The sequence below is a fragment of the Cervus canadensis genome, chromosome 29 (genome assembly GCF_019320065.1).
Source record: "Cervus canadensis isolate Bull #8, Minnesota chromosome 29, ASM1932006v1, whole genome shotgun sequence".
Taxonomy (NCBI): domain Eukaryota; kingdom Metazoa; phylum Chordata; class Mammalia; order Artiodactyla; family Cervidae; genus Cervus; species Cervus canadensis.
Genome location: NC_057414.1, coordinates 14,084,292 through 14,103,646, shown reverse-complemented (window position 1 = coordinate 14,103,646; position 19,355 = coordinate 14,084,292). Strand labels below are relative to the sequence as shown.

The 19,355-nt window shown below is 41.7% G+C and overlaps 1 protein-coding gene across 16 annotated transcripts in view; it reads right to left on the bottom strand.

Annotated features, from left to right (window-relative positions):
* FAT3 (FAT atypical cadherin 3) overlaps positions 1–19,355 on the bottom strand; it is a 761,607-nt gene that overhangs the window by 379,116 nt on the left and 363,136 nt on the right. The window contains exon 4 of one of the 16 annotated variants that reach the window (XM_043451908.1): positions 2,132–2,236. The exons of the other annotated variants lie outside the window; for them this stretch is intronic. Within the exon in view, the coding sequence (XP_043307843.1) occupies positions 2,151–2,236 (86 nt within the window). The 3' untranslated portion in view covers positions 2,132–2,150. The remainder of the gene's footprint in view (positions 1–2,131; positions 2,237–19,355) is intronic. 16 annotated transcript variants of the gene reach the window in all.

Below are 19,355 nucleotides of genomic sequence, written 5' to 3'. Positions count from 1 at the left end.
CGATGTGTTACCATAAATCACAATGGGATGGGTGCTGAGCCCCATGAAAGCAGAGGCTGTGTCTCCTTAATACAACATGAACTTCTATGCCTGAGACATAAGTGACACTCAGCCAAAACTGTCTGAATGAACAAGGGGATCTATGGCCAGGGATCTATGAGGGCTGTAAAAGCCAAGTGTCAGGATGAGGTGAGACTCCGAGCCTTTCTTCCATCCCCAAATATGTGACAGGCAATGCTGAAGTTCAAATGTTTTCCGACATATAAAAATGCTGCCTCCCTGAAAACTCACATGGTTACCCAAGAGGAAGGGCAGGAGAAAATGCGAAGAAGGATGGTGAGAGAAAAGGAAGAAATCAAATGTGGAAGTGACTCAAAATGAGCAACAAAAGAGAGCTGAGAATTAGACCGAGAAAAAGAACCCAGGTCCCGAAAGAGGAGCTAAGTCCTAGAGGAGAAAGGGACAGAAAAAAGCAGAGCAAAAGCAAAAACGTCAGCAGCTGTCCTGGTCTCACCAGCCCTCTGCAGAAGACACATCCATGAGCTGACAACACTATCACATGTTCAAATTTCAGGCCAGAAGTAACACTGACAAACTTGTCTTAAGTCAGGGTAAACCTGCAAAGAGAAGCGGGGTGGCCCTGCACCGTGGGGATGGTGTTGACAGTCACTCTGGAAGGGCAGCCTTCAATGCGGGGCGACACGGGATCCACTGAGCTCATCACAGTAGGAAGCGGACTGCTGGCCGTGTGGTTTGGGCTGCAGATCCCGTGAGCGGTAGATGCTCTTTGTCGCTGACTCTCAGAGCCCAGGATAGCCCCTGGCCGACCCCCTTGTTCCCGGTTGCCCATGTCCCAGCACCAGGCAGCACAGGCCTGGAGCAGGACAACTGTCCCTCAGGAGGAGGGAAGCTTCCAGGAGCCCTCCTTCCCCGGCACTGAGCCTGCTCATCTGTTCCTGGGTCACGCCTCGGTCTTCCCCTCCTCCCTCTTTTATTCTTCACTTCCAGACTCCCTTGATGGAATCTATTCCAGCGAGAGAGTTCTAGAAAGAGCTAAGAAGAATTTTGCTTTTTAATTTTAATCCAAGCACCCGGTACAGTCCCTGGCAAAGAAGAGATATAAAATGGTAGTCAGTGACCTTGACTGAACACTTGATAGAGGACAGGAACTTCATTCTCAGAGGATAAATGAACCAACAAATTAACAAGCTCCTGACATGGAAATTACACCTTGCTGGTTGTCACTTCCACTAGCTATTAAACGAGGATCTTGAGAAACTCTGGAAAAGACTGGCTCTGTGTGATCAAAACAGGGTCCATACAGACAGGGACTATGCCACTTTGAATCAATGGCATTAAAATGCCAAGCAGAGCTTGATCTTAGAAAATATTCTTTGAAGGCAGACAATGCAAGTTGTATACTTATTTAATTTACTGCATTATCTGCATATATGTGTCACAATCTTTCCTATATGTTTTCTTCAACCTAGTCTGATGAGTGAAAAGAATGCTAGGGGTATAGATGAAACAAGATTAGCCAAGGGTTAATAGCTTCACTGGTGGCTCAGACAGTAAAGAACCAACCTGCAATGCAAGAGACCCAGGTTCAATCCCTCGGCCAGCAAGACCCCTTGGAGAAGGGAATGGCAACCCACTCTGGGATTCTTGCCTGGAGGATTCCATGGACAGAGGAGTCAGACACGACTGAGGGACTACCACTTCATTTCAATAGTGGTTGAAGCTGGATGCTGGGTGTATAGGAGTTTGTTATATTATTCTCTTTCGTGTGGTGTTTGTTTACCAATTTTCATAATCAAAATGTTTTGAAAATTCCCCAAGATAACAACACTAATGATTATCCAACACCATGCTCAGATTCTCACTCACACAGTCCTTAATCTGAGGGGTGCTGAAGATTCTTTATATGCAAGCACTGGGTGACCAAGGCTGTCTTAGGGAGCTTACCCCTAGAGAAAAGATACAAGATGTGCATCTATTATTATTATTATCCATGGCAGGAGCTGAAAACTGTTACCAAGTACATATATAGTGAAAGAGTGAATTCCGCTTAAGTCAATTATAATGTTTCATTCTCCCCAACTACTGCAGACTCATTCTATCCTTTGCTTACCAGTCAAAATCCAGTTTTACTACATGGTCCCAACACAGCTATTAAGGGCGCACTGATCACAGTTCTTCTCATCACCAACTGAAATTGTGGATTTCAGACACCTTGCTGTCAGAGACATTAAAGGAACATACACAGTCAAACAAAAGCGAGCAATAACACCTCACAGGTTGACAAGGAGGCCTGTGGTGAGATGAGGCGCTCAGCTCTAGCTGCAGATAGTGTGAGCTGCTGGAAATCACTTTTCCCACCAATTATTGCAATGAGGCACTGAGGTGGTAAAGGCTTGAAATTCCCAAAGCAGACACCAGTTTCCTAACGAGGCTGGGAGCATGCTAGCTTTGTTAAATATGCAAAATGAGCAAATTAAAGTGGGGGGGGTACTTTAATTGAACGGGGATGTGTCCACTAGACTTCTTATGAATACAATAGGATACGTAGGGCGGTTAGCCATTTCTCTTGGGGAAAACAACAATAAGAGCCACGACAACAAAAATTACATGAGCAACTGTGTTTCTGCTCAATTTCCCACCAGTACAGCCGGAAATCTACCAAACCTACCAATTTCTCTTGGGAAAATAGGGGTAATACTGTTTTTAGCATCCCAGTCTCGTCTCATCTTTCTCTCCCCTTCTTCTGGTGGTTGGCATCGCTTCCCTTCATTTGTCACATCAAATATTCAAAACAAGCAAGAACTCGATGCCATAAATGACAGCGTCATTTAGGCTTTAACGGAAGGCTCCATACACTTATGTGGACTTGCACAGACTTTGCATTTTGACCATGGTAGCTAAACTGATTCTAAGAGGTGCGTCGATTACCATATTCCTGCTACCTCCTAACAATGTCTGTTACCTTCATTTTACAGGGAAGGCAACGGAGGCACTCAGAGGTTAAGTAACAGCAGGTCACAGAGTCAGTATGTGGGAGAGCAGGGACTGCGCCCAGGAGACGGCCACTGGGCGGAGCCACCAGAGGCGGGGGGTGGGGGGGTGGGGGGTCCAGTGGAAGCTTCTAGTTTATGTGCAGACAGAGGGCGTGGCTACCTGCTCATTGAACAGTCCTCCGACATCTAACGGTGCAGACACAATGGGGGAGAGACCTTTTAACTCCAGAGAATCGAGCTACATCCAGAAAGCCCTCCAAAGCAAAACCACTGGTTTTCTTTCTTTTTGTTAAACTGGAGTACAGTTGATTTAAATATGGTGTGAAGTTTTAGGTGTACGGAAAAGTGATTTGGTTATATGTGTGTGTGTATATACATAAATATTTTTATTCTATTTCTTCCATTATAGTTTATTACAAGATATTGGATATAGTTGCCCATGTTATATTGTAAATTCTTATTGTTTATCTATTTTATATATAGTAATGTGCATCTGTTAACCCCATTTCCCAACTTATATATCCCTTTTGGTAACCACTAGTTTGATTTCTTCATTTGTGAGCCTGTTGCTGCTTTGTAAATGAGTTCATTTTTATGATTTTTCTAAGTCCCATATATAAGTGATATCATATATTTGTCTTTCTCAGTTTGACACGTCACATAGTATGATAACCTCGAGGTCCAGCCATGTTACTGCAAATGGCATGATTTCATTCTTTTGTCTGGCTGAGACACATTCCATTGCCTATCACATCTTCTTTATACATTTATATACTGATGGACATTTAGGCTGCTTTCATGACTTGGCTATTTTAAATAGTGCTGCAATGAAAACTGGGGTGCATGTATCTTTTTGAAGTAGGTTCTTTGTCTTTTTCGAACTCATGCCCAGGAGTGGGATTGCTGGCTCATATGGTAGATAAAGAAGGCTGAGCACCGAAGAACTGATGCTTTCCAACTATGGTGTTGGAGAAGACTCTTGAGAGACCCTTGGACTGAGAGGAGATCAAATCATTCAATCCTAAAGGAAATCAACCCTGAATATTCATTGGAAGGACTGATGCTGAAGCTAAAGCTCCCATACTTTGGCCACCTGATGCGAAGAGACAACTCATTGGAAAAGACCCTGCTGCTGGGAAAGCTAGAAGGAAGAAGGAGAAGGGGACGACAGAGGATGGTTGGATGGCATCACTGACTCAATGGACATGAGTCTAAGCAAGCTCCGGGAGATGGTGAAGGATAGGGAGGCCTGGCGTGCTGCAGTCCATGGGGTCATGAGAGTCGGACATGACTGAGCGACTGAGCGACTGAACAACTGAACGACAACAACACAGTAGATCTAGTTTTAGGTTTTAAGGAACCTCCACACTGTTCTCCATGGTGGCTGCATCAATTAACATTCCCACCAACACTGCAGGTATCTGTTCTCTCTACACCCTCTCCGGAATTTATTCTTTGTAGATTTTTTTTGATGATGGCCATGCTGACTGGTGTGAGGTGACATCTCCTTGTAGTTTTGATTTGCAGTTCTCTAATAGTGATGTTGAGCATCTTTTCATGTGCATGTTGGCCAAAACCACCAGTTTTCATGAGGACCAGATGGTGCCACTAGGACACAGTTTAGTCAGGGAAAAAGACAAGTCAAGATAATTAAAATCCAGTGAGCTGAGGGCTGACAGGCACCCAGGCAGAAAAGTCACCGGAGGTCAGAGTGCAGGGTGAGTAGCGGTCTGGAAACATCTGGGATGACTTCATAGAGGGGATGATCTTTCAGCAGTTTTGAAGGACAAGTTGGAAACCGCTGGGTAAACAGGTGAGGATTAAGCCGTGTGTAAATGTAAAAACAACGTTAATAAGACTGTAAGGCAGGCAGGAACCAGAGGGTGAAGGTGCCTGAATGGCAGGCCAAGGAGTATGGATTTTATCCCATTAGCAGCGGGGAAATAGTCAAGGACTAAAGAGTTGTACAATAACCAGTCTAGTCACAGTGAGCTGATGGTTGCCTGAGGATCTGTTACACGTTTGTGTATCTGGGCCTAACAGCAACACATTTTCTTTTCTTTGCATTGCTGGCATTAATCACAACAAAGCATCATCACCTACAATTTCTGGTTCACGCTAAAGGAAATGCACAATATAAAAATGGCTTAATTGTCTGCTTCCCCAGTACCTGGGGATACTGTGAACACCTCAGGAAACTGTGAATACAACAACTGGCAGGTCACCACCTACCCTGGAGAAGTGGAGAAGGGGCAGTGACACTGTTTACCTGCGTATTAAATATCAGTAAAATTTAAATTCTTCTGCTCTTGGGGGGTGAAGATAAATACATTTAGAAATTACAAAATGTGTGCTGCTTGTGCCCATGCTGCTCTATTAATAACAGGTGGCTTTGCCTTAAGGACACAGGCTGCAGTATTTGTTTCTCACTATACACTCCGTGCCTAAAACAGTGCCACATGACCAAGCAGACTTTCAGTAATTTGTTGTATGGACTGAAAGGAGTGAATGTTTTCATTTCTAATTTTTAAAAAAATTATAAAATTTTTATTGATTATTTTCCACTTACAGTTATTGTAAAATATTGGCCATATTCCCCATGTGGTATCCTTAAGCTTATCTTCTACCCACCTCCCTTCTCCCCCAATTCTATAATTCTGCTCTCTTACCCCCTCCCCACTGGTGAAAAGGATGAATTTTAAACTGGATTTAAAGCAGGTTAGGTGAAGGGACAGTAAGTCTCAAGAATTTATAAAGGGAACTTGTGGTCCAGTGGTTGAGAATCCGCCTTCCAATGCAAGGGACATGGCTTCAGTCCCTGGTTGAGGAATTAAGACCCCACAGGCCATGGGGGTAACTAAGCCTGTGCGCTGCAACTAGAGAACGTCTGTCCGCCGTGACCAGAGAGCGCCTGTGAATGCCTGTGTGCTGCAACAAGGAGTCCTTGCTGCCCAATGGCAAAACTAGAAAAAAGAATTCATCGAATTTCTCAGTTAAAAATCAGTCACCTGTCATAGTACCAATCCTTGGTTCATATCTCTTGGCTGAAAGTTAAAGAGTGCCAAGACATTTTTACTACTGTCAACAACAATGAAATTATATTTGGATAACCCTTTAATTTTGAAGCTGGTTGACATAAACATGTTTTTCAGTTGATCACAAAATTCTGAGGTGACTGCTCAAAGATGTTTTACTGATAGGAGTACATGATCAAAAAGTTGGGAGACCAGAGATTTAGTTTGTGGCGTGGCATGTGTGTGTTTGGTCATGTCCAACTCTTTGTGACCCCATGGACTGTAGTCCACCAGGCTCCTCTGTCCAGGGGATTTCCCAGGCAAGAATACTGGAGTGGGTTGCTGTTTCCTTCTCCAGTTTTAGTTAGTAAACCTCCACAATTAATTACAGTCCCTCGCTCTTCCTCACATATTTCCTGCTGCTTCTACAGAGCCAAAATTATGGACAGAGAAGTCTTTTTATATTCAGAGAATAAAGTAGTTACCTAGAAACCAATAAGAAATATTTTCTGAGCAATTACTTCACAGATGACATTGAACATAGGGGAGAAGAATTTATGGGCAGCAGAAAGCAGAGAAAGGAGAGGCAGACGATCCCTTCTCCAGCTTTTTCCAAATATAGTCCACAGAAACGAAGCCGTTTATCATAGTTTTCTCAATGCACACCAATTGCAGCACTGTTACATATTATACCCATTGTACAGGTAAGATGACTGAGGCTTAACAAGGTTAAGTAATTGATATCAGAGTAACTGGGGAGAATATGAATTAAAGTAATAAATGTATATCTCAGCTTTCTATATAAAGAGGTTATTTTCGAGAATATATAAAATGCAGAAAGAAGAGAGACAGACAGGATCAGTCAGTTCAGTTCAGTCACTCAGTCCTGATTGACTCTGCAACCCCATGGACTGCAGCACGCCAGACCCCTCTGTCCATCACCAACTCCCGGAGTCCACCCAAACTCATGTCCATTGAGTCGGTGATGCCATCCAACCATCTCATCTTCTGTTGTCCCCTTCTCCTCCTGCCCTCAATCTTTCCCAGCATCAGGGTCTTTTCTAAGAAGTCAGTTCTTCGCATCAGGTGTCCAAAGTACTGGAGCTTCAGCTTCAGCATCAGTCCTTCCAATGAATATCCAGGACTGATCTCCTTCAGGATGGACTGGTTGGATCTCCTTGCAGTCCAAGGGACTCTCAAGAGTCTTCTCCAACACCACAGTTCAAAAGCATCAATTCTTTGGTGCTCAGCTTTCTTTATAGTCCAACTCTCACATCCATTCATGACTACTGGAAAAACCATAGCTTTGACTAGATGGATATTTGTTGGCAAAGTAATGTCTCTGCTTTTTAATATGCTGTCTAGGTTGGTCATAGCTTTTCTTCCAAGAGGCAAGTATCTTTAAATTTCATGGCTATAGCCATCATTTGCAATGATTTTGGAGCCCAAGAAAATAAAGTCTCTGACTGTTTGCACTGTTTCTCCATATATTTGCCTTGAAGTGATGGGAACAGATGCCATGATCTCAGTTTTTTGAATGTTGAGTTTTAAGCCAACTTTTTCACTCTCCTCTTTCACTTTCATCAAAAGGCTCTTTAGTTCTTCTTCACTTTCTGCCATAAGGGTGGTGTCATCTGCATATCTGAGGTTATTGATATTTCTCCCGGCAATCTTGACTCCAGCTTGTGCTTCCTCCAGCCCAGCATTTCTCATGATGTACTCTGCATATAAGTTAAATAAGCGGGGTGACAACATACAGCCTTGACGCACTCCTTTTCCTATTTAGAACCAGTCTGCTGTCCCACGTCCTGTTCTAACTGTTGCTTCCTGACCTGCATACAGGTTTCTCAGGAGGCAGGTAAGGTGGCCTGGCGTTCCCATCCCTTTAAGAATTTTGCAGTTTGTTGTGACCCACACAGACAGGCTGGTTTCCATAAACGAGTCCCTGCTTCGCACAGCTGATGTGGTGACTTCACACAGGAGGCAGCCGCATGCACACATCACATGGAGACACGCATCCCGCAGCGTGCATTTCTGCTCAGTAGCTCCAGGCTGACTCTGCGCGACCCTATGGACTGGAGCCTTCCTGCCTGCTCTGTCCCTGGGGTTCTCAAGGCAGGGTTACTGGAGAAGCTAGCCATGTTTACCTCCAGGGGATCTTCCCAACCCAGGGATGGAACCCATACCTCTCATGTCTCTGCACTGGCAGGTGAGGTCTTTAACACTAGTGCTACCTATGAAGCCCGGATGTCTGAGTAGTGACTTATGCATGACAAAAATCTTCATGTTAAATGCTGAAAGGCTGGAAGGTGATCATCGGAGTTAAACAGAGCCAGGTGAGAGGTCAGTTAACAAGGCTGCTGGGAGGGGAGAGCACCCAGATAATAGGGCAAAAGGAAAGGTTACCTCGGGGAGAGATTTTAATCACTCAACTTAGTGAACGAATGTCTGCTCAGTCGCTCAGTCGTAGCCGACTCTATGCAACCCCATGGACTGTAGCCCACCAGCCTCCTCTGTCCATGGGATTCTCCAGGCAAGAATACTGGGATGGGTTGCCATTTCCTTCTCTAAGTGAATGAATATAGATGCTATTAAGATCAAATTTCTAATTATCCCTTCTTCATGGCCAAGATATCAGGGCTTCCCTCATGGTCAGTAAGTAAAGAATCCACCTGCAATGCAGGAGACCTGGGTTCGATCCCTGGGTGGGGAAGATCCCCTGGAGAAGGGAAAGGCTACCCACCCCAGTATTCTTGCCTGGTGAATTCCATGGACTGTATACCATGGGGTCACGAAGAGTCAGACATGACTGAGCGACTTTCACTCACTTTCACACGGGCAAGAGGCACTTAACACTATCAAATGGTTGATGGCAAATTTACTACTTCCTCAGAGAAAACAAAAGAAAAAAGACATGAGAACTATAAAGACAAGATATTTATGGAGTTGGATAAATTCCCACATGTAAAACAATATAGCTTAGCTCTTTAAGGTACTTTTAACTGCATGGATTTTGGTGGAAATTTTACGAAAATTAAGGAAATAAAGTAGCTGAATTTTCTCCATGTAAATGCTGCATTTTCACCTTCAAAGAGCTCTCAGAACATTATTAAAGATAAAGCAGATAACATTAAACCATGAGGCAGATAAAAGTGTCATAATGGAACCATTTCGGGTAAACAAACACACACATATACACACACACACAGTAGAAGACTCTGAAAGGCTGTCAATACTGAAGGAGAAGAACTATGGAAGTGTCATCCACATTGTATACACCAGGGCACTGTAGTGACAAAAACATCTATGAAATTTGGAGAATTTTCCTTGCAAGTGCCTCAGATAGGCTATTAAGTAACTGAAAAAGAAATTTTCTTCCCTACTGATAAGTGCTGCCTAACCAGTCTTAAATCACTTTTAAACATTCTGTCAAAAAAGCTGATAACTTAAAGGTGGTAGTGCATTGACAGGCATTCTTCCTTTTCTAAAAGGATCTCTTAGAATTTCTAAAGCATGAAAAGTTTCTGCAGTAAATATTCACATATTTCTGAAGAAATGTTTAGAAGGCCAATTGGTAAGAGCAGTAGCATAATAACAGAAAAAATAAGCAACGTATAAATCACAGGAGCTGAAATATATAACTCAGTTACAAAGAGACCAATAAACATCAACAAAAATCCAGCCAGACTTAGTCCAGCACCTATAATGAACACAAATGATGCTCAATTGGGGGAAGGGTATCTTTAGAACTCAAGGATAAAATTGGATGATAGTAGTTTCTATGATCACACACAGTAGAAACAGGATTTTCCAACAAATTCCACTATTCTTGAACAAAGGAATATACCTATAAAAAGGAAACTATGTCTTAGAACAATAAAAATAAGAAGCAAAGCATGGGAAAAAATTTTGTGACGTTGGATTTGGCAACATGTTCTGACATGTGATAATCAAAGCACAAGAAACAAAAGAAATGAGCAGATCAACTGGACATTATCAAAATCAAAACATTTCCATTCTTCAAAGGACACTATCAAAAAAGTGAAAGACAATCAGAATGAGGAGAAAATATCTGCACGTCCTACATATCTGATAAGATATTTGTACCTAGAATATATAAAGAACTCTTACAAATCAATGATAAAAAGAAAACACAATTAAAAAGTGGTCAAAGACTTGATTAGAGGCTTTCAGAAAGAATTGATATATCTATAAAGATGACACAAGAATAAGCAAGAAGTACATGAGAAGATATTCCACATTATCAGTCATTAGGCAAATGTAAATCAAAACCACCATGTGATAAGGAAACAACAAACTATCCATCAACAGACGAACAGATAAAGAAGGTGTGGTAAATGCACATAAGAGAATACTACTCAGTCACCTGCAGAAATGGACATAGAGATACGAAGTGAAAAGTGAAAGTGTTAGTCGCTCAGTTGTCTGACTCTTTGTGACCCCATGGACTATAGCCTGCCAGGCCCCTCTGTCGATGGAATTCTCCAGGCAAGAATACTGGAGTGGGGAGCCTTTCCCTTCTCCAGGGGATCTTCCTGACCCAGGGATCGAACCCAGGTCTTCCTCATTACAGGCAAATTCCTTAACATCTGAGACACCAGGAAAGCCCATACTAAGTGAAGTCAGAGACAGACAGATTGCAAATGATATTATTTATATGTGGGATCTAAACTATGATATAGATGATTTATGAAACAGAAACAGGCTCACAAACATGGAAAAGAGATTTGTGGTTGCCAAGGTGGAAAGGGGTGGCAGAGGCAAGGAGTTAAAATTCGGGGTTTGCAGATGCAGACTACTGTATACGAGATGGAAAAACAATGAAATCCTACTGCATACAACAGGTAGCACTCAATACCCTTTCATAAACCAGAACATAAAGAATATGAATATATTTACATGCATATATCTGAATCACCTTGCTGTATACCAGATACTAACACAACCCTATAAATCAACTATACTTCAGTAAAAGACAAATAAAAACCAATCAAACAGACAAAAGCCCACCATGTAATACCACTGAACACCCTGTTGGATGGCTAAAAACAAAAAGTCAGATGATAACAATTGTTGGAGAGGAAATGGAACAATCAGAACCTTCACGCTGCTGCTAGGAATGTGAGATGAGGCGCTCTGGAAAATTGTAGGGGATTGCTCAAAACTTTAAACATATAACCTAGCAATAACCATCTGACTTAGGAATTACACTCCTATGTATATTCCTAAGAGAGTGAAAGTATATATCCACATAAAAACTTGAGGTCGATTATTTCTTAATGTATAAAAATATCAAGTCACTGTTACACATCTGAAACTAATATGATATAGTATGTCAGTTTAACTCAAGTTTTCAAATAAATAAAAGACATTTGACAGAAATAAACTCACAATAAAAAAAAAAAAGTGTACATGGACATTCACAGTAGCAGTGTTTATAACAGCCCAAACAACCCAAACATCCATCTGCTAAAGAATAGATAAGCAAAATGTGGTATACGCAGATAATATCCAGCCATAAAAAGAAGTTAAATACTGATGTATATGACAAGATTAATAACTTTGAAAACAAAAAGCCACACGTTATATGATTCAGCTTGTATGAAATGTCTAGAATAAGCAAAGATTCAGAGACAGAAGATAAGCTAGCTGTTACTTAGGGTTGAGGCCCAGGGGGAGGGGGGGTGACTACTATAAGGTATGAGTCTGTGAAAGTTCTAAAACTGATCATGGTAGGAGTTGCACAAATCTGTAAATGTGTCAAAAAATTGTACATAAATATGTGAATGTGTACACAAACATGTACATAAATTGTGTGGTATATGAATTATATTTTAACGAAGTTCTAACCAAAAAGAAAAAGTTAGTGGAGCTTCCCAGGGGCTGAGACTGAAGGTGAAAATAAATCTGGCATCACAGAAATGGAAGGAATACAGTACAGAATGGGACTTTTGAGGTTGACAAGCACAGGTTTGAATTCCAATTAAAATACTTATTGCCTGAATGAATTTGGAAAAGTCATTTATTCTCCCTAAATCTCAGTTTATTGCTTTGAAAAGAAAGTAACAATTACACCAAATGTACAGAAGTATAATGATGAGCACCATATTTCCAGTTCGCACTGAAAACAGAATTACATGGTATCAATGTCCCACATTATTCTCTGACAACCACCAGCAAGTGTAAAATACAAACAGCCTCCTTAAGAGGAACAAGTGCTTGCCAATGAGTTATGACTGCAACCTACAGAAATAAAATGCACAATAAATGCAATGTGCTTGAATTGTCCTGAAACCATCCCCTCACCTTATCCGTGCAAAAACTATTTACAGCAAAACTGGTCCTGGTGCCAAAAAGGTTGGAGACTACCGCTCTAGATCAACAAATTTGCCACTCTTGGAATAGTCATTATGATCCTAGAATTGGGAAGAATCACTCTTAAAATGAAAAAGCAGGTTTTAAATTCTATGTTACCAAGTCTCAAATTCTTCATCTCTGGAGTGGAGAATAACAGTAATGGCTTCACTGGTTGTTATGAAGATGAATTAAGATATATGGAAACAACTAAACACACACAACACCTAGTGTGTTAGAATGTTCTGAATGATTTTTTTAAATGCATTGGCAGAAGCCAGAAAATTGTGCTAAACAATGAAGGCTCTGGCTCAGTGTTACTATTCACTGATCAGTTTTAAAATACCAACTGAAGTTCTCCTTGACCCACATTAATGGGCTTGGGGAGTGTGGGGGTGAAGGGACAGACCCTTGAAGGTCTCCCCAAAGTCAGCTCTTTGCCATCGAGGAAAGCAATTTCCCAGCCAGGTGCAGAGTAGCTATTTGGAAATGCTCCTGAAAAATTCTTCTCTGGGTAATCAGAAATATTAAAAAAAAAAAAAAAACCACACAAACAATTTTGTCCTTGTATTATTAATTACCTTTCAGGACAGAAATAAAACAAAACAAATTACCCCTGCTGAGTAGCGTGATAACCAGAGACAGTACCAGACGAGCTAAGCCCGTTTCATGCCAGAGACAAATAGGGCTTGCTCGGTGCCAGAGATAAATTGGACAGACTCATCTCCTGCTAGAAATAACCCTCAAAACACAAAAGCAGGTTTAAGCACTCAGCAGCTTAAACACACACACACATACACACACACACACACCAGTAGCTCACGCAAATACATCACACTCTGCACTCATGCTTTGACTTCTGAGAGACCATTTGAAATGTAATTTAATGCTGGTTAGGCAAGAGCTTATCTTTAGGAAAAGAAAATTCCCTCTTACCTAAACAAACATTTTCTAGAATTATTCAAATAAATTCCTATCAGCGGTTAGTAATTATGTCCCTGGAATGGGTACAACCAGCGCCTGACAACCAGCGCCTCTGAGAGGACAGAAAACGTCACCATCCAGTCCGGCGAGCCAAGTCTTCTGCATGCCCAGACCCGTCCTGGAGAATGATGGCCCGGGATGGGATGCTTCATATCTCAAAGCATTTCTCACAAGCCAAAGTCTGGCAGCGAATGCCTGCTATGATAGCATGAAACATCTACCTTGGCCAAATAAAAAAAGCCATTCCAAAATAAGGCCCATAAAACATGTGGCAAGAGCCTTCAGGCCTATGAAATTTTCACATTTTGTCAAAGGCAATCCTGGCAAATCTTTATCCCCAAATAAGTCACCCCTCAGGAATAGAGAATGAGCTTTTTTATTTCCCTTATTAAATTCAGAACATTTCTTGGTTCCTAGCACATCAGAGGCCAAGATTTCAAGACATTTTAAGGCATCCTATGATTCTATTTTCCTCCCTTCCAAACCAAGACAGCCTTACTAAACTACAGGTTTTATCACTCCCTCTACTGCTCATGAATTTACAAAGACTCCCTGCAGTCTGAACAGGGCAGAGAGCTGCAAGCTGTCACCAGACCATGGCTGAGTTCAAGGTAGGTCCTGCATCAACAAAGAATTTATCAAGGATGAAGCAACCCTACCTTGGAAAGGTCAGAGCTACAGAGATAAGGTGCTGAGTTGCTTCAGTCATGGTCCGATTCTTTGCGCCCCCATGGACTATAGCACGCCAGGCTCCTGTGTCCTTGGGATTCTCCAGGTAAGAATACTGGAGTAGGTTGCCATGCCCTCCTCCAAGGGCTCTTCCCCACCCAGGGACTCTTAAGTCTCCTGCACTGGCAGGTTGGTTCTTTACCATGATCACCACCTAGGAAGCCCCATAGAGATAAGCTGGGTGGGACTGAACAGGAGAGAAGTCAGAGTTGACTTCTGGCTTGAGGTTTGGTCACAGACCACATGGCCCAACGCAGGCAGTTAGGCAGAGAGACACAAAATGTGGACCACAGTGCCAAGAAGAATTTTAATTGGTTTAAGGTCAGTCTCTGAACAGTTTCGGGGGAAGGAATTTAATAGTTAACATTAAACTTCCTTACAGCCTGCATTATACTGTAAGTCATCAAGCTAAAAACAGTAGAAAACATAGGTGGAGGAGCGTTCTGGGAGGAAGAGAGACCCTGGGATCCATCCCACTGCCTCTCATAACGTGTGGTAATGGGGTACAGTGAAGACTACTTAATGGGAAGGCAAGGGAACTCACATAGGTCAGTATTGACACCCTTAACAAAATATGAGCCAAATTCTTCTGTAGAAAGTGAAGATGGAAGACGAGAAGATTCAGTGGAAATGTTTGAAAGAGAAACGGGGAGGACTGAGATGGAGAATAAAGAGTTAAAAACTATGAAAAATGGGTTTGCCAACCAACAGTTAAGTACTACTTACAAAGTTGAAAGCTAAAATGCATTAATTGACATTAATTCAAACTTTAATTCAATTCCTACTATAAGCTAAGCTTGAATGGGGCACAGAGACATACAAAGCAGTGTATAGACTCAGAGTTCAGTTGGGACAGATTTGCAAACAGGAAACTACAATTTAGCGAGTGGCTAGTGCTCTGATTGTGCCAAACACAGGGCATTTGTGAATAACAATCTGCATTGAGCTGTGATTTTCTTTTTTCCTTCCTGTAGTGGGGCTTGGCAATCTAAAACTATCAGGTCTGAGGATTTCAGTGACCCGGAGGTTTGGGTTGATAAACTGGGTGCGGAAACAGTGTGTTCTTTACTGTTTCAGCACCTTGGAGAGTACCGGGCTCAGAGAAGGGCTTTGGCTTTTCCCCCTCTTTGGTGCGGGAATTAGAAGACAACTTCGTGAATTAAGTTATAAATCACCATGGCTCTTCACTGAGCAGGAGGCGCATGAACAGAGGAAGAAGACAAAGGACTGTGGGAATTCGATTTCAGGGGTAAGACGCACGTGTAAATGACCCAGAGAACAGAGAAGTTGATTTTGTTTGAAATGATGAACTTTTGATAATCACATGAGGTCACTGTAGTCTCTGAGGATAGTGATAAAGGCAAAGATAGAGAAGGTGATGGTATGGTATGAAACCCCATAGTTTGTGGGAAAACATATGGGAGGCTGGTAGATAACAGCTAAAAGCAAGGATAGAATTTAGGGCAAGAGACTGAACATGTTCTTCAATCCTCCTCCTCCACGTTATGCTGAATAAGTGAGGAGCCTCTATGTGAGACAGTTTCCAGATAAGTAAATTCCAGTGAGCTGGCCACGGGTACACTCATAAAAACAATGAGAGTCATAGCCAACATTTGTTTAACACTTATTTATTCACTGTGTGTGCATTACCCCTTGTAATCCTCCTGTCCATAACAATGGAGAGCACCATCATCAGCCTCATTTAAAAATGCAGAGACTGAGGCTTTCACGATTTCTGTTGAACTTACTTGATCATAAGCCCATAGCAGCACAATCAGGATGTCAACACAAAGCACTCTCCCTTAACCAATTGTTGCTGTTAAGTTGCTCAGTCGTGTCTGACTTTTCGCGACCCCATGGACTATTGCCCACCAGGCTCCTCTGGCCATGGGATTGCCCAGGCAAGACGACTGGAGTGAGTCACCATTTCCTTCTCTACTCTTAATCAGCAGATTACAGAGAAGGAGGATAAAATGCAAGATTGGGGTGAATGGGATAATTTATGTGTGTTTGTGTACTTCTGATTAAAAACATAAAATGGCATCAACTTCCCAAAATGACTCTGTGCATTCTGCCGACCCTCCAGGGCCTGCGCCGAGTCCCCTGCGGGCCGGCCGTGAGGGTGGGCGGCTGCAGGATCAGTCAGCGCAGGCTGCGGCCCCCTCGGCTCAGAGCGCAGGGCGCCAGGGCGCAGTGACAGGAGCAGCATCCCTGCTTGGCCAGGCTGTGGCATCAGCTCGGAACACACCGGCCAGGAGGTGGCCTAGACACGCCTGAGTGAACAAAGCAATACAAGACTCCGAGAAAAAGCAAATCTGTCCCGGGAGGTGAGGGTACACAAACCGTTATCCCAGAGGGCACCTGGCTTCATGACAAAGGAAAACAGCTTCAGACATCCACAGCTTCCCATCTTCATTTAAAACTAATTTTATGGCCTGCAGTTCAAGTTATTTCCAATGTAAAGTTATATAAGAATATTATTCCTAACCATAACCGAGGGAAACCTTTTTCCTTTCCGCACTCACCTCCTCCACAGTGCAGTAAATACCTACTACACCATGGCAGTGACAATCACAGAAACTCCGAATCATTTCACATCATGCTTTCCAGGAAGAGAAGTGTATCTGGGCTTATGGTATCTCTGCGAATTTCCAACGTAAAGCACCAACTGGTTCCAGATAACACAGGAAAAACTTGGAATGAGATTTTTAAAAACTTTTTGGTCTCAAAGCTTCTGTGATGACCACAGGATTGAAAATTTTGCCTCTGTAATAAAAGGTATTCTCTGCTAACATACTAGTGAATGAGCATAGTCAGACAAATGAACAGAAAGTGCTAACAGTGCTCTGATCCCCAGTGGAATCTTCCCCCTAAATCGCGAGCTTATGGGCAGCAAGCATATGAGGATCAGAGCGTGAAGAGAGGATGCTTCATACTTTCCCCAGTGCCAGCCCCAGAAGTGCTCGCAGCCAACTCGGAGACTCGTGCCAACACACAAGACACACGTGGCACACGGCTCCTCTTGAGGAGAGGGAGTTTGTCTGCCTTGCGACGGCACCCGCGGGCCACGGGAATATAAAGCCTGGCACAGAAGCCGGGCCTAGGAGGACACACTTCTTGACTGTCTATTACGTTCAGAGGATGTGAGATCAAAGATTGGGGTTAGAATTAGGCTATAGATGTTACAAGCATTCAGGTCATCCACTAAGGCATTTACTTCTGCTAAATATCCTATAGTTATGGGTTTGAAATACGCAACCATTGTTGCCAGGACCTCCATTTTCTTTCCCGAACTGAATCCTATCCCACCTTGCCTCTCAGATGATAAAGAAATTGTGAATTCTAGAATGTATGACTCGGTTTTCCCATCAGTGCCTCTCTAGGACTTAGATCTGCTCCTAGAGTGGCAAAAAGCTCAGCTTCATTCTCCATTTTTCATTTAAACTCCTGATTTTCATGGGAAATATCAGTCTTCCCACAATGTAAAGCTGAAAAGTGCCTGGTAACTTCAGGGACAGAGCATCCCCACTGTGAATTCCTTCTTTTTGGAAGAAAAAAACCTCTCCAAACTCTAAACTCTTTTAAGCCACTACTAGCATCTTGTTATCTTAGCTCCATGTAGAATCTCCACAAATATTATTATTATATTACTTCAAAAAGAAAAGGTGGAAAGTATTTGACATTTGGACAAAATTTATCCTTTGAACTAAGTGTAAAGAGGTGATGTTTAAAGTTGCAAAAGTACACCTGGAATGTTAATTTTTAGCCACTATATTATCAAATACCATAAAGGAGTAATACTATTCCTTACAAGCTAGAGGTTTCTTTCTTTCCTTTTCTGTTTCTATTCTCTTTTATTCTCCCTCCCATATCTAATTTTTTCTTTCTTTCCTTTCACCAGTAAATTTCTTAGTAAGACTTTATCAAGGGTGTTAGAGACCATGTTAAAAGAAAGGCGTAGCCTCTCCAAGCAGGAGGCTGGGTGGTAGGAACCCAGCTACAGTGCAGGAGACCTGTGTCCGCTCCCTGGTCAGAAAGGTCCCCTAAGAAGGAGACGGCTACCAGCTCTGGCAGCATAGCCTGACACAATCCTGCGGACAGAGGAGCCTGGCGGGCTACAGCCCATGGGGTCACAAAGAGTCAGACACGACTTAGCGACTAAATGACAACTACAAGCAGAAATACCAACAAATCCCAACACTTTAAGAAACTTTCTTCAGGTTATTTCTTACAAATAGCAGACAGAGGACTTGAATCCAGATCTAATCTAAAACTAGAATTCATTTCACCGGAAGAGTCTGCCTCTCCTGTTCTCTCAATAGTCAATGAAGCACATTCTTTGTATTTACTCACAATAGTAAATACAAGTGCTATCCTTCATTTTAAAAGTAGAAAATAGAATATTTTGTGTTCTTCTCTGTAAGAATCTTAAAGTGAGCTGGTATTTATTAATGCGATTCTTAAATATGACTTTTCCTATTCAAGTGTGTGACTTGCTATAAAGAGAGACACTCAAAACAAAATTATTTCACATTTAATTATTCATGTTATAATTAGTTACAAACACATTTTATTTTTATGTTAAAGAAAGAGAGAATGTCCCTTTAAGCGATTTTGTCATGATTTTCTACTGTAATTCAATAACTGCTTGGTGCTGAGAAGGCTGAAATTTTCATTTGAATTCTTCTACTTAAATTTTTACATCACTGGCTGTAACCCCAGGGTATGGGCAATTTGTAATGTTAGCAATTCTTTAGATGCTGAATATTAAAATCTACTTTTGTATTTCAAGGGTTATTTCTAATTACATGCACAATTGCTAATCCATCTGCCTACTATATAGATGTCTGTGGTTATATATGCTTGAATACTTACTGAAAATTAAATAACATCATAAACAGTCAAATTAATTTCCTTGAGCATACCAAAGGCAAGAAGGCTGTGCTAAGACAAAATATGATTTGCCCTGAGAAACATAAATAAGGCTTATCTTAAACCTCACTGAATTTGTCACATTCTATCATTAGATAGAGTCTTTTAAGAAAAATCCTAAAATTTGAAATAAGCGATACCAGAGAAATATTACCTTATATGTGTGTGTGTGTGTATAATATATATAACATATATATATATATATATATATATATATAAAACCTTAGCTGGATGAATAATTTAAAATTTTAGTCTAAAGATGTTTCACTGTCAAACCAACAAGTCCATAATGTGTTCCCTGCAATAA